The following is a 17,157-nucleotide window of genomic DNA, read 5'->3' on the forward strand; positions in this document are numbered from 1 at the left end:
ATGCCGTGGGTATTTCATAAAAGACATCCATTTTACATGTCCAAAATATATTTGAATATTTCTAGCACAACCATATGCTCCTTACTCGAGTAGAGATATCCTAGCTAATAGATAAACAATCCTACATTTAACATGTTTTTTTAATTGTAGGTGAACAGGAATTTATCAGTCTTAGTTTATTTAATCAATTGCTAATTTCAATAGTCACAGTAGTCAGAGACCATTACTACTCTTCACATAATTAAGAAATTAGATGCTGAACAAATTAAAAAAAACAACCTCCTTATTAGCAGTTTATTACAAAAAACTGCTATTCATCGCAGTGAAAAGGTTAAAAAAAGATTAAATATTCAAGTGATCAGGTAGCTTGGTAGCATTGTAAATTTAAAGGTTTATGGACTACAGGATTAGAGAGAGCAAGATAAGTCGGGTGGAGCAGAGGAGATGATGTCAGAAATAGCAGACACACAGGACTTTGTCGACAGCTCCAGCAACCACTATGAAAGGGAATGATGGTGAAGGAAAGGGAGAAGATATTTTAGGCCATATTTGAACTGCTGAAAGCCTCCAGTTTTTCATGTTTATGGCAATTTATAGGGCAAATATTTCCAGGGCCTGTAAAGATGTCTTGAAAGGGCAGAGAGAACAGTATGAACATCACAAGAACAAATGACAAAAGGATCACATTGTGCCGACTAACAGTTTTAGCAAAAATTGCTGGTAGAAGGGATTTCTAAAAAAAAAGAACCAAAACAACAGCCAAGATCAAGAAGTATTTTTTTTCAATCCGTAGCCAAAAAGAAGCATCTTTCCAATCCAGAAAAGTGTGAAGTGATACACTTTGGAAGAATGAACACGAGGGCGGAGTACAAGGTTAATGGCAGGATTCTGAGCAGTGTACAGGAACAGAGGGATCTTGAGGTCCAAGTCCATAGATCCCTCAAAGGTGGCATGCAAGTTGATAGGGTGGTTAAGAAGGTGCATGGTATGCTGGCCTTCATTAGTCAGGGGATTGAGTTCAAGAGCCGCAAGGTAACGTTGCAGCTCTATAAAACTCTGGTTAGACCACACTTGGAGTACTGTGGTCAGTTCTGGTCACCTTATTATAGGAAGGATGTGGAAGCTTTAGAGAGGATGCAGAGATTTACCAGGATGCTGCCTTGATTAGAGAACGTCTTATGAGGAAAGGTTGAACGAGCTAGGGCTTTTCTCTTTGGAGTGACGCAGGATGAGATGCGACTTGATAAGATTATGAAGGGCATATATAGAGTGGACAGCCAGCAGCTTTTCCCCAGGGTGGCAGTAGCCAATACCAGAGACTCTCAGATAGACACATGGAAGTAAGAAAAATGGAGGGTTACAGGCTATGCAGGAAGGAAGGGCTGGATTGATCATGGAGGAGGTGTTCCTATAGTTCAGTACAACATTGTGGGCCAAAGGGCCCATACTGTGCTGTACTGTTCTATGTTCTTAAGTACCCAGAATTGATTCTGACTCCCCAAGTGAATCATGTCACAATAACAGCACAGAAGGTACTGCTGCTTTCACAGAATCTCCACTGCATCTCATACAGTATCAAACCAGGCAACAAGAATTATCAGTCTTTGGAAGTAGAATCTAGAAATCATCTTTTTCCTTTTATATTCCTTCCTTGCATGATTTTGCCAATAGAAAGGTGTGCAGAATTTCATTCTGTGCCCCATGTTGATAAACCTCATATCAAATGCTCCAGCTCTCCAAGACCAGCCCTCCCTCCAATATTCTTATCTTTGCACGAATATGCCCGGTATCTGCTGGTCAGTACAGCCAAAGTTAGAATCCACCATCTGCTGAATCTCAACAGGAAGCCAACATTGTAAAGTGGTTGCTGGCATTCAGTACAGGCAAGTACAATTCACTGGGCAAAGATCTATTATGACACAGTGGCATGAACACCTTTACCTTTGTAGAACTCACATTATACAATTTCAATGGGGCACAGACCATTGCTCAAGATAAACAGTGGGTAAATTCTACCTACTATGATCTCATTAAGCAATATTCTTGAAATCCAATCAGAAAGGTTTAATCATGCAAGAGGACATACTTTATGATGCATATTGCCAGTACCTGGGTTTGAGAAGGCTTGAACGCTGTATCAAATGTCATTTGTAGGCAATCCAAAAAGGGTTGAATTTTATATAGACCATGTGTTGTCTGGCTGGATCGAAATGCTACAATATGGAAGTATTTCAGGATCTTTTCAAATCTGGCTTGTGTCATCATCAATGCAATACTTTTGTTGCTATAAAACCCACTGCTCCATATACTGAGGACAGATTCGCAGTGGTGAATGCTGGTGGAAATCATATATCCTAAGAAGGTTTTCATCTCTGGAAGACTAACAGCACTCCAACCTTCATCGTGGCCAAATTTTTCTTGGTACTTTTTGGCATACATATTCGTTTGAACAACCATATTCCTTATAACATTATCAGGAACAAAGAGCTGAAAGAAGTCAATTGCACTTGCATTTAGTGGCATTTTATGTACAGGACCTGTGGTAGGAAAAAAAGAGAAAGAGTGGTTCAGTAACATTGCTATAAAAGGGGTAAATAATCAACTAAATATTGTTAACAAACAGGAACAAGGCACTCTTGAATTCTGGTCTACGTAAAATATTTGGTCCGGTGCACTACACATCACTTCGAGGAAAAGCAAATACGATCCAACTATATTTGGACAACTGCAGTAATGCCAGACATGAGCAGAGTGCTTCTCCCATTATTCACTGCATCATTCTAAGTTAGACCTCATTAAAAAAAGCATTCAGTCTGAGCATTGCTCTACAGAGAGTGGGGTGAAAGGGAGGGGCTTGATGAAGAAAAACAGCAGAGATTCACCAAAATGCTATTTATATCATTGTGAATAGACTACAATGATATTTGCATAGTACTAAAAGCTCAGTTATCCAGATCTTCACTAACCAACCTGCTCCAGCACTTCTGGCAGAGCACTTGGGCCAATAGAGGGACAGTACCAAGGGAATGCCCTGGCCAACATTGGGTTAACCAGCATAATTGATAAACCAACATCTATCAAGTCCAGTATGTGCCAAATAATTGAGCTGGTACTGTACTTTTAACACTGCAAAATATGCCAACAGCATCAAACAAATTTTTACATTAGACAGCACAGCAGATGGCCAAAAGCTTGATCAAAGAGGTGTCCTTTATGAACCATTTTAAACAGGGTATAGAAAAAAAGATGGTTAAGGAGGGAATTCTGAAGTTCCTGAATGGCACACTCTTTGGCGTATCCTCAAAATTAGAGAGAGGAAAACTGCAAACAATATTTTAGTGCGGTATTACTAAAACCAAGTTAGATTAGAATTAGCTCACCCAACTTATCTGCTCTACTAAGCAGTTAATTTCACATTTAAGTTTCTGAATACAGAAATTCTCAAAACAGTGCTGGGAATAGAATTCCAGGGGTAGAAGGGAATAAAGTTTCATTGGTAGCCTGCTTTGCTTTTTTGGATGAATGGATTGAGATTAATGAAATACAGCTGCTGTTGCTGGCAAAAACTTGCAGCTCTAGCTTTAGTATCAGTAACTCCTGTGGCGCTGCACCAGATCCTTCACACAATCAGGTAGCACATTGAGGATAGGGCTGATATACTCATTGCCACAGAGCATTACGAGGTCTATAGCTGAAGTTCCTCCACTGTAACACCCAAATGGAATTTGAGGGCATAGAATGATTTATCTAGCCTGTGATTCCAGGTGACACTGTATTTGCTTTTGCATCTCTTGATCCTCTTCTACTCCACCCTCTTCATTTACAAAATTATCAAGGTATTATGTGTATTACAACACACCACAAATGCTATATGTTTAGCCTCGATACAGAGCTTCTTAAACCTAAAACCACTACCACCAAAAGGACAAGGGTAGAAGATGTAGGCATGGCCGCATAATTGCTGTTATGGAACTAATATCCAAATTCAGGATCCAAAAACATGTTTGAATTCTGTCCATGGCAGCTGGGGACTTGAAATTCAAGCAATAAAATGAAGTGTGAAACTAAAAGGCTAGTATCAGTAATGGTGACTGGGAACCCATCAAGTTCAATCACATCCTGCACAGGAGGAAAGCTACAAAGGGATCTTGAAGCACATGTCAGCACATCCCTTAAGGAAGCAAGACAGACAGATAAGTGATTAAGAAGGATTAAGAGATTCTTGTCTTTATTGGCTGAGGTATAGAATACATAAGCAGGGTCACGCTAAAACTATATAAATGATCGTTAAGCCAGAACTAGAGTACTGTGCACAGTTCTGGTTATGAGGTGAATGGCAGGCTGGGGATGTTTTCTTTGGAATAAAAAAGACTTGAGAGATTTGACTGTAGAAGAAACAGAGGTGGTGAATAGGAATGATCTATTTTTCTTAGCAGAGATAATATGAATCTGTGCGCACCCCCCCCCCCCAGATAAAGTTGATTGGTAGAAGGATTATGAGAGCTGAGGATTTGCTTTTATAAACACACTGAGTAGTGGGCATCTGGAACTCCCTGCCCCAAAAGGGTATTGAAGGCATAAATCCTCATATTTAAAAAGTACCTGTTTGACCACTTGTTTGACCATACCTACAAGCTGAGGACGAAGACTGCACAGGCCACTTGGCCCCTTAAGCCTGCTCTGCTATTTAATAAGGTCACAGATGATCTAACTGTACCATCGACCCTGCAATCCCATGTACCTGTGGCAACTTTTCATCCCCTTGCTTATGAAGAATCCTTGCCTTAAAAAAAAATTCAAAGATTCTACTTCCATTGTCCTTTTGAGGCAAAGAATTCAAAAGACTCACAATACTGCAAGAAAGATATTTTTGCCTTATCTCAGTATTAAATGGAAACCCTTATTTATAGCAACACACACAAAATGCTGAAGGAACTCAGCAGGTCAGGCAGCATTTATGGAGGGAAATAAACAGTCGACCCTTCATCAGGACTCGACCCGAAACGTCAACTGCTTATTTCCCTTCATAGATGCTGTCCAACCTGCTAAGTTCCTCCAGCATTTTGTGTGTGTTGCTCCAGATTCCAGCATCTCCCCATGTCTGTGTGGGTTTCCTCTGGGTGCACCGGTTTCCTCCCACATTCCAAAGACATACAGGTTAGGAAGTTGTGGGCATGCTAAGTTGGCACCAGAAGTGTGGCAACACTTACGGGCTGCCCCCAGAACACTCTACGCAAAAGATGCATTTCACTGTGTGTTCCAATGTACATGTGACTAATGAAGATATCTTATCTATTTAAAGACAACAACCTCCTAGTTCTAGATTCTTCCACAAGGAGAAACATCCACTCCACATACACTCCATCAAGACCACTCAAAATCTTGCATATTTCAGAAATGAGAGTAATTTATTGTCTGCTTTTGGCTGGCGTGGACACCATGGACCAAATGGCCTCCTTCCGTACTGCGCAAGTTGTTATCTCTTCTCAGATAACTAAAGATAGGAAATAAATATTCATTATGTCACTGATACTGTCATCCTGAGAAATTATATAAATAAATCCAATATCCTAAATCAAACAATGGCATAAGACCACAATCATCTGAGATAAGCCATAGTGAATATTCAGGAATAGAATTCAAATTAAATGGTCAGGTCAAGAACTCTGGTTTCTATAGATATCTGAAGGGAAGTGCTCAATTAAAAAACAAATATTCTAATTTCTATCAGTCTGGTTGCACCCCTCCCAGACTAATCGATAAGATTACAGTCTTCAGGATCTATATACAGAAATGTATTTTTACCCATCACTGAGAAATACTGCTATCTAGAATTCCACAGATAATGTATACCACCAGATGCACGAATCTCTGGTCATGTTGCCGAACCATCTGCTTCTCGTTTTCTTTGGTTAAGTGAACTGAAGTTGCATACTATTTACATGTTTGTACATAAAACTGAACATACAAAAAATTACGTTAACTAAAAAAGCTGAATGCTTCACCCACTGCAGTACTCGAGGGAGTTGGGGTGCAGAACCAGAGGGAATTCAGAAAGGCAAATGATTAATTTAGTTAAAGAACTGCAGTGAATTGTGATGGTACTTTAATCACAAGTGATTAAAATAGATCACTAGAAACACATAACAAACTAAAACTCAGCTAGTCTACCAAAACCTAAAAATGTTTTATGTTTGATTGCAACTCGAACAAAAATCCAAAGGAAACCACCAATATTTAACCAGGCTGGCAAACAAAAAACGTGTAGGACAACTCATTCAATCAGATCACAACACTGCCATACGGGAAAGAGCTATCCCATTAAACACCGGAGAAATCAGAGCAGGGGAAGTGAGCCTAAACAGAAACAGAGCTTGGACACTTGCACCACCACGGTTATTCACACAGACATCACTGAAAGACCTTGAGTCATCTCTTGACAGAGGCAACACCAAGGGTCCTACAAACCAACCCGCCCAGCCTTTGTAGCTCCCGGGGAAGAGGAATGGATGGACGGATGCAGCAAACACAAGGTGTGCAGGGGAGGCTGAAACAGCCCACAGAGCTCCAGGTGTTGCAGGATCCATGCACAGAGGCTCACCGACCCCACACCACAAAAGGACAAGGCGGCAACAAGTGGGCCCGGTATCATCCCTCACCGGTCGAGTCAGTGAACGGAGGGAAGGTGACGTCCTTCAGTCGTTCGGTCCATCCCGCCGACTCCTCCTCCTCCTCCTCCTCCTCCTCCTGGCCCGGCTCACGGTGGGTGCCCGGGGGTCTCCTGCTCCCGCTCGCCGCCCCCGGCTCTTCATCCTCCTCCTCTTCCTCCTCCCAGTCGGACTGCGAGCTGCCGGCCGAGGTGCTGTAAAACGGGTTGTCGTCGCTGCTGCTGCCGCCGCCGGACTCCCCGAACACGTCGTCGGAGATCTGCAGGCTCTCGTAGCGGGAACGGGCCGCCCGGAGCAGGGACAGCGCCTTCCGGCGAGCCGCTGCCACCTCCTCGGTCGCCATGGAAATGAAGGGGGTTCAGCGCCGCGTACTAACTGCGCATGACAGCATCTACCGGCGGCCTGCGCCCGGAGCGCCGGCAGCACCGACGGCTAATGGACGGAGCGGGTGCGGCACCTGCAGCCAATGGACAGAGCGCCAGAGGCACCTGCAGCCAATGGACAGAGCGCCAGAGGCACCTGCAGCCAATGGGTGAAGCTGCTGCAGCACCTACAGCCAATGGAAGGAGCGGGTGCGGCACTCGCAGCCAATGAATGGAGCGGGTGCGGCACCTGCAGCCAATGCACGGAGGCTCCCTCGGTACCTGCAGCCAGGGACGGGCTGGGTGCGGCACCTGCAGCCAATGGTCGGAGCGGGTGTGGCACCTGCAGCCATTGGTCGGAGCGGGTGTGGCGCCTGCAGCCATTGGTCGGAGCGGGTACGGCACCTGCAGCCAATGGACGGAGTGGGTTCGACACCTGCAGCCGATGGATTCAGCTGGTGCGGTCCCTGCAGCCATTGGACGGAACTGGTGCGGCACCTGCAGCCATTGGACGGAGCGGGGGTGGTACCTGCAGCCATTGGACGGAGCGGGGGTGGTACCTGCAGCCATTGGACGGAGCGGGGGTGGCACCTGCAGCCAATGGATGAAACGGGAGAGGCATTTGCGCTCAAAGGACGGAGCTGGGGCCGCACCTGCAGCCATGTATGACAGTGGGTGGCTGATTGAAGCCAATGTAGCGGGTGAGAGTGGCACGCAGGCAATCCATGGAGTGGGACAAATGTTTAGTTTCTCAGTTCAGCAAGCAACACCTGCTGCCCATCCGGTGTCACCAGGGAGTGGGAGCAACAGCCAGGGCACCCAGCAGGAGCAAAATGAGCTGTCATACAGAGGCAGCTGCACTCAACCAAGGCATGGTGCAACCAAAATTTTGACCTAACTTCTCTTTTCAAATAAAGATTTATTTTTGAAAAAATTCTATTAAAATAAACACTCTCAAGCAATACCAACATAAAGAATAAACCCTCTACCGCAAAATCCTCCCTGCTGCCATACAGGGCCTTTTATAAACAACCTGGAGAACCTGATCAGGAGCAGCCACATCGCACCAATTACTCAACCCCAACTTCACAGTTTCCACCTACTGGCAGAATCAAAAAATTGGACAGATTAGGAGTGGCATACACTAGTATTAGAGTCAGTGTCCACAACAAATGAACTGTATCAATAGTAGCTGCAGAAAATGAGCTGACTTGTTATAATGGCAAATATACTGAGTGTTGTCAAGTCAAATTGAGTTTTTGGTAATGTGCACAAGTACGGTGAGATACAGGTTCAGCAGCAATATCAGCCATTGCAATTGGAGCTTACTTCCAATGAGTAATAATAGCCAGTGCTCTAAGTAGCACTGGTATCCATCGCATCAAGCAATCTCAGCAATTAATGTATTGAACAGCAGCAGGAAAGGCGACAACTGTATCAAGCAACATGAAGAATAGTAAACATAGTACTAATGTGAGCAGTTATGTATCAAACACCACTGGAGATGTCTGCCAATGTACTGAGCATTAATGCATTAAAGTCATGTTCCGAATCCAACATCTATACATGAGATGTACTAATAGCTGGAACACTAGAAGCACGTTATTAAACTTTAATTTCTAACATTCACAATGGCAAGAAAAAAATAAACAAAAAAAATCATCTTCATAATCCAATGCTATCAGATAGATTAGAAATAAAAACCCTATCCAATGGAGCATTTGACCATTCAGTTCTGCATTTATCCTCATAAACCAAGCCATTTCTATTTTAATCCTCTTCAATATCAGGATTATTTTGTATTTTGTGAGTTATGGGCAAAGCCTTTAGATCCTGCAGCATTTTAAGGTCAACATCTGCAGCAATCAAGCCACATTTTGAAATGCAGATATTGCAGCAAGGGATTCACATACAACCTGAGCAAAATGTAATATAGAATGGGAACACAGAACATACCATTTAATCAAATTGTCCCATGATCATTTAGCACAATCCTTTCCTCTTTCATATTCTTTATTCACTTCTCAGACATGCATTCATTTAGCTTCCCAATGAGTGCATTTATGCTACTTGGTTCAATGACTTTACTTGATATCAGATTCTGCAATTCTTCATTCTTATTATTTTCTGATTGAAATGCTTTTTATTTAATTCCCCATTATATTGATCAGTGATCATCTCATAATTATGACCCTTAACTTTTTGTCTTCCCAAAAATATATTCCTGATCAAATACTTACAAAAATTAAAGCCCTCTATGGGATCATTGCTCTGCCTTCTCCTTCCCAGAGAAAGGAACTCCAGCCTATTCGGTTTTGCCTCCTTTTGCATATCTTATATCGTAAAAGAAGCTTTTAGACAACACTAATTTGGAGATGCCCTTGAACAAATATCATCTGATGAGGAGAGGTGAAAAGGAGACTGAAACAACACAGTATGAGTTGGCATGAAGATCTGGTGCTGACAGGTAAATTTAGGACTCAGCCAGCTGCAGTGAGCCAAGGCAACAGAGGGTTCAGATCACAGTGTTTCAAGAGTGAAATAAGTGAGAGCAACAGTGCAGGAGAAGTAGATTAAATTTATCCATTAAGTAATTATTTTGAGGTTAGTAATCACAGACCTTACTCCCAATGCCATTACACAAATTAATTAACAATAGGGTAAGTAAATGCATGGCAGGATAGATGATGGAGAAGAGAAACTTTCAGATTTCTAGAACACTGTGACCAATTCTGGGGCACAATTTACTTTTTTATTTTTTAAATATAGAGAATTAAATGAACTGCTGGCTCAGGGGCATAACTTGTGCTTTTTGGGACACTAAGTAGGAAGGGATACTTTAAATTTAATGGCATAGTTTTCTCAAGAAAGGTTCTGAAGGGAGGCTCTCCACCCATCTATACCCTACACCCCTCTCCTATTTACACCCCTTTCCCCCTCACCCCACTTTCCACTATTAACCTCCCCACCAGATGTTAAACAAAGACCCTTAGGTACCCTTTTGGGTTGATATAAAAGATTCCACAGGGAACAACAGCATAAGTGTCCTGGCTGATATTTAAATGGTTAGTTAATGAACTCTGATTTATATAGTGTTGAGCTGGTGTTCCAGGCTTTTTAGGGTTTTTTTAGGTCATGCAAGACTTGGGATTACCAAAACTTTGTAAACTAAAGGCCTGGCCTATATTCTGATGTGGGGTTACTTAGCACCCAACAAAACAGACTGCTGAAGGCAAAACAGTACAGTCCTGTTCCTGAGTATTGATAACTATATTTGCATTCTAGAATAGATGGATGCCAAGATTTGCAAAGTGATTTACATTTTTCATTTCCTCCCTGTCTACATTGCTGGATCCAATGATTCACCAGCATCCGACTGATGAAAAACTTCTGTTTTGCCAATGATCAGGGTTAGTCTTAGGCTGTTGCAAGCTCTAGAGTAGTGTCTTTTACCAATACTCCTTTGAGTGTGCAGCTACAGCACAATCACCCTTGCACTGCGATTCAATCGTTGTGTAGTTGGGGGAGCCGTGACTGGAGTTTATAGGCTTCACTTGGTGCTTTTATTCTCCAGTGGGGTCATTCTGCTGTTTGGAGTTTGGGCCAACTCTTACCTCAATGTTCCTTACGGCAATATCTTGTCTGCACTTGGAATAGCTAGTAAAATTTTGTTAAAGCCAGGGAGCCACTTGTATTCATTAACAGTAAAAAAGTTAATTTATATAATTAAAATGTAATCACTTTTATGAGAGTCAAAATAAGGGACCTTATGAGGTGGGTGGGATCTCAGTTTAAAGTCTCATCCAAAAGACCATGCGGCACTTCTTCAATCCTGGCACAGGGGAACTCAGACTATATTTTTGTTCTAAAGTGGATCTTGAACCCACTACCTTCTCTAGGTCTTAGGATGACTCAGAAGCAAATGTGAGTCACTATGAACCAGAATAACAAAATTTAATTCAGAAAATAACCCTTTATTTAGCTGATATTTAGCTCGAGTTTAAGAGCAGCGAGGTAATGATGCAGCTCTACAAAACTCTGGTTAGACCACACTTGGAGTACTGTGTCCAATTCTGGTCACCTCATTATAGGAAGGGTGTGGAAGCGTTGGAAAGGGTGCAGAGGAGATTTACCAGGATGCTGCCTGGTTTAGGGAGTATGCATTATGAGGAGAGAGTAAGGGAGCTAGGGCTTTATTCTTTGGAGAGAAGGAGGATGAGAGGAGACATGATAGAGGTATACAAAATATTAAGAGGAATAGATAGAGTAGACAGTCAGCACCTCTTTCCCAGAGCACCAATGCTCAATACAAGAGGGCATGGCTTTAAAGTAATGGGTGGGAAGTTCAAGGGAGATATCAGAGGGAGGTTTTTTACCCAGTGAGTGGTTGGGGCATGGAATGCGCTGCCTGGGGCAGTGGTGGAGGCAGGTACATTGGTCAAATTCAAGAGATTACTAGATAAGCATATGGAGGAATTTAAAATAGAGGGATATGTGGGAGGAAGGGGTTAGATAGTATTAGGCGGGGTTTAAAGGTCAGCACAACATTGTGGGCCAAAGGGCCTGTATTGCGCTGTACTGTTCTAAGTTCTATGTTCATACAGCCCCTATGTTTTAACTTTACTTTGGTTGGGCAATCTCTGATGAATGCTAGCCTTGCAGGAGGCTCCTTGCACAGTGTATTGCATAGCGTATAAAGAGTTTGAGGAGATTTGGTATGTCACAAAAGACTCTTGCAAATTTCTATAGATGTATGGTGGAGAGCATTCTGACTGGTTGCATCACAGCCTGGTGTGGAGGCTCCATTGCACAGGATCGCAATAGGCTGCAGAGGGTTGTAGACTCAGCCAGCTCCATCAGGGGCACAAGTCTTCCCACCATTGAGGATATCTTCAAAAGGTGGTGCCTTAAGAAGGTGGCATCCATCACTAAGGACCCTCACCATCCGGGACATGCCCTCTTCTCGTTACTACCATCAGGGAAGAGGTACAGGAGCCTGAAGACCCACACTCAATGATTTAGGAACAGCTTCTTCCCCTCCACCATCAGATTTCTGAACAATCCATGAACCCATAAACACTGCCTCGTTATTCCTTTTTTTTGCACTATTTATTTTGTAATTTATAGTAATAGAACATAGAACATTACAGCACAGTACAGGCCCTTCGATCCACGATGTTGAGCTGACATTTTATCCTGCTCTAATATCTGTCTAACCCTTCCCTCCCACATAGCCTTCCATTTTTCTATCGTTCATGTGGCTATCTAAGAGTCTCTTAAATGTCCCTAATGTATCTGCCCCTACAACCTCCGCTGGCAGTGCGTCCCATGCACTTACCACTCTCTGTGTTAAAAAACTTACCCATGACATCCCCCTTATACCTTCCTCCAATCACCTTAAAATTATGTCCCCTCATGTTAGCCATTGTCGCCCTGGGAAAAAGTCTCTGAATTTCCACTTGATCTATACCTCTTATCATCTTATAAACCTCTATCAAGTCACCTCTCATTTTATGTCTTTGCACTGTACTGCTGCTGCAAAACAACAAATTTCATGTCATTTAAGACAGTGAGTGTAGTGGTTAGCGTAACGCTTTACAGCGCCAGCGACCCGGGTTCAAATCCGGCCACTGTCTGTAAGGAGTTTGTACGTTCTTCCCGTGTTTCCTCTCACATTCCAAAGACGTACAGGTTAGGAAGTTGAGGGCATCCTATGTTGGTGCCGGAAACGTGGCTACACTTGCGGGCTGCTCCCAGAACACTATGCAAAAAGATGCATTTCACTGTGTGTCTCGATGTACACGTAACTAATAAAGATATTCTGAATCTGATATTTGCTCATCTATATAAAAAAAATCTCAGGTGAATCTGGGAGGTTGCCAGGTGTTGGGTCCTCCGGTGCAGCGGGGGGCGCTGTAGCCGGAGTTGGCGGTTTCGGGACGCTCTTGCTCTCCGACAGGTTGGCACAGCGGCAGCCGTCGACGTTGACAGCCGAGGATGGAGCCGCGGCGGGCGGCCGGGTCGCTCGTCCTGCCCGCGGGGTCCGGCTCTCTCTGCTTCAACAAGGACGAGTTTCTGAAGGTAAAGCCGCCGCGGCCTCGACCCCTTGGTCAAGGGACAGCGGAGCCTGGGGTCGGCGGCGGCCCGGGCCTGTCCACCCATAGCCCGGGTACCGCCTCCTCCCGCCCCTTCTGACCGGACAACAACACGCTGCAACCCGGGCTTTAATCCCACCAGTGACTCCTCTCCGCCGCCCAGTGCCCAGTGCAACACTCGGTAACCTTTCAATGGCATTGATGGGGTCTCAGTTCGAAGAGAGTCCTTGCCTCGGCTGGAAACACTCGGGGGCAGGCTGCATTCCTGGAAAGGGAAACAGAATTAATGGCTTCCCAGGCTGAAGACACTTCGTCGTCGGTGGGAAAGAGTGGGGGAAGATGTTTGAAGCTGCAGTGAAGGTGGGAGATGAATGGGTAGGGCAGAGGGAATAAATGGGTAGGATGCCTGGTTTGGAGGGTATGCATTATGAGGAGAGACTAAGGGAGCTAGGGCTTTATTCTTTGGAGAGAAGGAGGATGAGGGGAGGCATGATAGAGGTATACAAAATATTAAGAGGAATAGATAGAGTGGACAGCCAGCACCTCTTTCCCAGAGCACCAATGGTCAATACAAGAGGGCATGGCTTTAAAGTAATGGGTGGGAAGTTCAAGGGAGATATCAGAGGAAGGTTTTTTACCCAGAGAGTGGTTGGGGCATGGGGTGGTGGTGGAGGCAGGTTTGGTATGATGACTATTGCTCCTCGCCATAGAACAGAGAACAGTACAGCACTGGACAGGCCATTCAGGCCATGATATTGTGCTGATCTTGATGTCAATTCATGCTAAATGTCCTCCTCCTGTTTATCATCCATATTTCTCCATTCCTTTTATATTCATCTGTCTATCTAAAAGCCTCTAAGCTCCACCAAACTGCCTGATTCCACTGCTACCCCGGTAACCTATTCCATGCACTTACAATTCTCTGCGTAAAAAAAACTTGCCCCTCACGTTGCCTTTAAATTTCCCCCTCTAACCTTAAAAGCATACCGTCTGGTGTTTGACATTTCTACTCTGGGGGAAAAGATTCTCACTGTCTACCCTATCTATGGCTCTTATAAATTAGAAACCTCTAACATGTCTCCCCTCAGTCTCTGACGCTCTAAGGAGAACAACCCAAGTTTGTCCAACCTTTCCTTATAGCTCATACTCTCTGATCCAGGCAGCATCTTGGTAAACCTCTTCTGCACACTTTCCACTGTCTCCACAGCCTTCCTATAAGGGGGAACCAGAAATGGACACAATACTCCAAGTGCAGTCTGACTAAAGATTTATATACTGTAGCTGCAGCATGACTTCCTTACTCTGATACTCATCATCCCTACCAATGAAGGCAAGTATGCTATACGGAGACACGAGAGACTGCAGATGCTGGAAATCTGAAGGAACACACAAAATGCTGGTACATCAGTCAAATTCAAGAGATTGTTAGATAAGCATATGGAGGAATTTAAAATAGGGGGATTTATGGGAGGAAGGGGTTAGATGGCCTTAGGTGAGGTTTAAAGGTCGGCACAACATTGTGGGCCGAAGGGCCTGTATTGTGCGGTACTGTTCTATGGTTCTACGAGGCCAGGGTTGACATGGGGATAAGTTGTAGAGGTCCTCTGGTCAAATGGGTGAATGGGGTTAGTTGGAGATCAATAATGCAAGAAAAGAATCATAGATTCGTTTAGCATGGAAATAAACTTACAGTCCACGGTCCATGCTGGACATCAACCACCTGTTAACACCAATCCTACAATAAACATTCTGTTATTCTCACTCATGCATCAACTCCCCCCTGATTCTACCCCTCCCCACACACTAGGAAGTGTAATTTGCCACAAATAGCAGGCCTGTTACCTCAGCCTAGATTTTTTTTTCACCCTGAAGTCTCTAAAGTGATTTTGAATGCTTACTCCCTTTCCTCAAACTGTTCTATACTTACTCTGCTATCAAACTACATTAAAAGTTACATGTTTTCTGTCTTCCCTGTGTATACTATTGTGTTCAATTTCTTTTAAGGATTACTTCTAATTTCTCCCTTGTGGACCTGATTAGGAATTCACCTGTGCCGCTGATGTAAATTTTAATTGTGCCTATCCAAAGATCGACTATGCACATTTTCTTGAGGCCAGTTGTGAATTATTAATGAACAATCATGCATAGTACCAATTGCAGCCAATTATAACTTTCTTTAATTGAGTATCAGTCCTGCTTTGTTACAAGATAAAATTTGCTTTTGATGCGGAAGGCTGGTTTAGCTGTCTTGGAGAAGTGGAACTTAAAGTTAGATTGAACTTTCTTATGATCTATTGTGTCTAAGAAGGACTTTTGACACTTAACCTATCCTAGAAGTATCAGAATAATGCATCTTTAAGGCATTATTTATTTCTGAAAGGTACATTCTCTTATGAATAAGATGGCATTTCTATAAACTAGCAATAGATGTTCATATTCTGAATTTATGCAGTAAAAGCTGAATAGATGTAGTTCAGTGGGCTGGAAATATGTTTGTGGTGTTTGACATATGCTTATTTTTTATTCACAGGATGATTTTGATGTGGATCATTTTGTGTCTGAATGTAGAAAACATGTCCAATTGGAGACACTTCGGGATGATCTGGAACTTTATTACAAGCTTTTGAAAACTGCTATGGTGGAACTGATAAATAAAGACTATGCGGATTTTGTCAATCTTTCCACCAACCTGGTAAAACTCTTTAAATTAAATCTATATGATTTTTGGCTGGTTTGCATCGTCTTTACCTTTTTGCTGTTTTCTTTTTCAGGTTGGTATGGACAAAGCCTTGAATCATCTGACAGTACCACTGGGTCAATTGAGAGAAGAGGTGATGGTATGTCTTTATATTTAATCCTTGCATAATTATTATTGAAAGTATTGTGGCACTAATTAACAATGAGTTCTGAACCATGAAAAACTGAACTTAGCTTTTGTACCTTTGTCTGGAACTATTTCAAGTCAAGCCATGATTTCTGCAATGCTTACCTACATTGTGGATTTCTTTTTGATATCTTGACAAAACACGTTATTAAAAGTGGGAATGGAATACTTTATCACATTAGGTCAAATGATATCAAAGGGTAGATGTAGCATAAAGCCTTACAGTATTGTCCCTTAAACTCTGCACCTACCAGTATTAATTTCTGAATTTCCCACACCCAATGGCCTCTCTAGGTTAGATCACTGAGTTCAGCCTGCCAAGTGTAGCCACAGTATTTAGCTTTTATCCAATCCTTTAGCTCTTGTCGCATGCAGGTGTGGACTACTTTTCTTCTACTAATGTGGTATTAGCTTGCTCTCTAATCAGAAAGTGTGCTTCACCAGTCTAAATCTTTGATAAAGACAAGAAACAAAGGACTGCAGATATTGGAATCTAGATGAAAAAACAAGAAAATGCTGGAGGAACTCAGCAGGTCAGGCAGCATCCGTGGAGAAAAGCAGACGGTCAGGTCCTGACCCGAAACGTTGACCGTCTGCTTTTCTCCACGGATGCTGCCTGACCTGCTGAGTTCCTCCAGCATCTTCTTGTTAAATCATTCATAAATTCTCTTGCCTTTTCCCTTTGGTCTGATTTAATATGACCCCAAAGCAAAACACTGTAGTTGATGGAAATCTGAAATAAAAATAGAAAGTAGAAAAAGCTGTAAATACTCAATAGGCTAGACATCATCTATAGAGAGTGAAACAGCCTTGACAATTCAGGTCAATGACCATTAGCTTGGTTCTGAAGATATAGGCAACATTCAGAAATGGGCTGATAAGTGTCAAGTAATATTTGTGTCGCAGGCAATCACTATCTCCAATAAATATGTTAAACCACCACCCTTTGCATTCAGTTTGGACATGCTACACTGAAGGGCCTGTTCTGCACTGTATGATTTTGTGACTCTATGACAGATACTATTACTAAAAAGCAGGCCAGTATCTGAATATCCATTCAACTTCCCAGAGCCTTTCTACCATTTGCAAGGAATGTCAGGAGTGTGATGGAATAACTGCTTGACTGAATGAGTGCACTCCAACAACTT

At 43.0% G+C, this 17,157-nt stretch overlaps 2 protein-coding genes across 5 annotated transcripts in view; one reads left to right on the top strand and one right to left on the bottom strand.

Moving 5' to 3' along the window:
* pgbd5 (piggyBac transposable element derived 5) overlaps positions 1-7,192 on the bottom strand; it is a 62,569-nt gene extending 55,377 nt beyond the window's left edge. Inside the window, exons 1-3 of one of the 2 annotated variants that reach the window (XM_052024709.1) lie at positions 7,157-7,172; positions 6,660-7,125; positions 2,110-2,537 (exon numbers count right to left, since the gene is read on the bottom strand). In XM_052024709.1, coding sequence (XP_051880669.1) covers positions 2,110-2,537; positions 6,660-7,011 — 780 coding nt within the window. In that variant the 5' untranslated portion in view covers positions 7,012-7,125; positions 7,157-7,172. Of the gene's footprint in view, positions 1-2,109; positions 2,538-6,659 lie in introns of both variants that reach the window. The other variant, XM_052024708.1, reaches the window with a different exon arrangement.
* Positions 7,193-12,900: 5,708 nt separating this feature from the next.
* The window catches only part of cog2 (component of oligomeric golgi complex 2), a 40,599-nt gene continuing 36,342 nt past the window's right edge, over positions 12,901-17,157 (top strand). Inside the window, exons 1-4 of one of the 3 annotated variants that reach the window (XM_052025160.1) lie at positions 12,965-13,111; positions 14,333-14,455; positions 15,656-15,817; positions 15,897-15,962. In XM_052025160.1, the coding sequence (XP_051881120.1) occupies positions 14,450-14,455; positions 15,656-15,817; positions 15,897-15,962 (234 nt within the window). In that variant the 5' untranslated portion in view covers positions 12,965-13,111; positions 14,333-14,449. Of the gene's footprint in view, positions 13,486-14,332; positions 14,456-15,655; positions 15,818-15,896; positions 15,963-17,157 lie in introns of all 3 variants that reach the window. The other 2 variants (XM_052025158.1, XM_052025159.1) reach the window with 2 other exon arrangements.

The sequence above is a fragment of the Pristis pectinata genome, chromosome 10 (assembly GCF_009764475.1).
Source record: "Pristis pectinata isolate sPriPec2 chromosome 10, sPriPec2.1.pri, whole genome shotgun sequence".
Lineage (NCBI taxonomy): Eukaryota > Metazoa > Chordata > Chondrichthyes > Rhinopristiformes > Pristidae > Pristis > Pristis pectinata.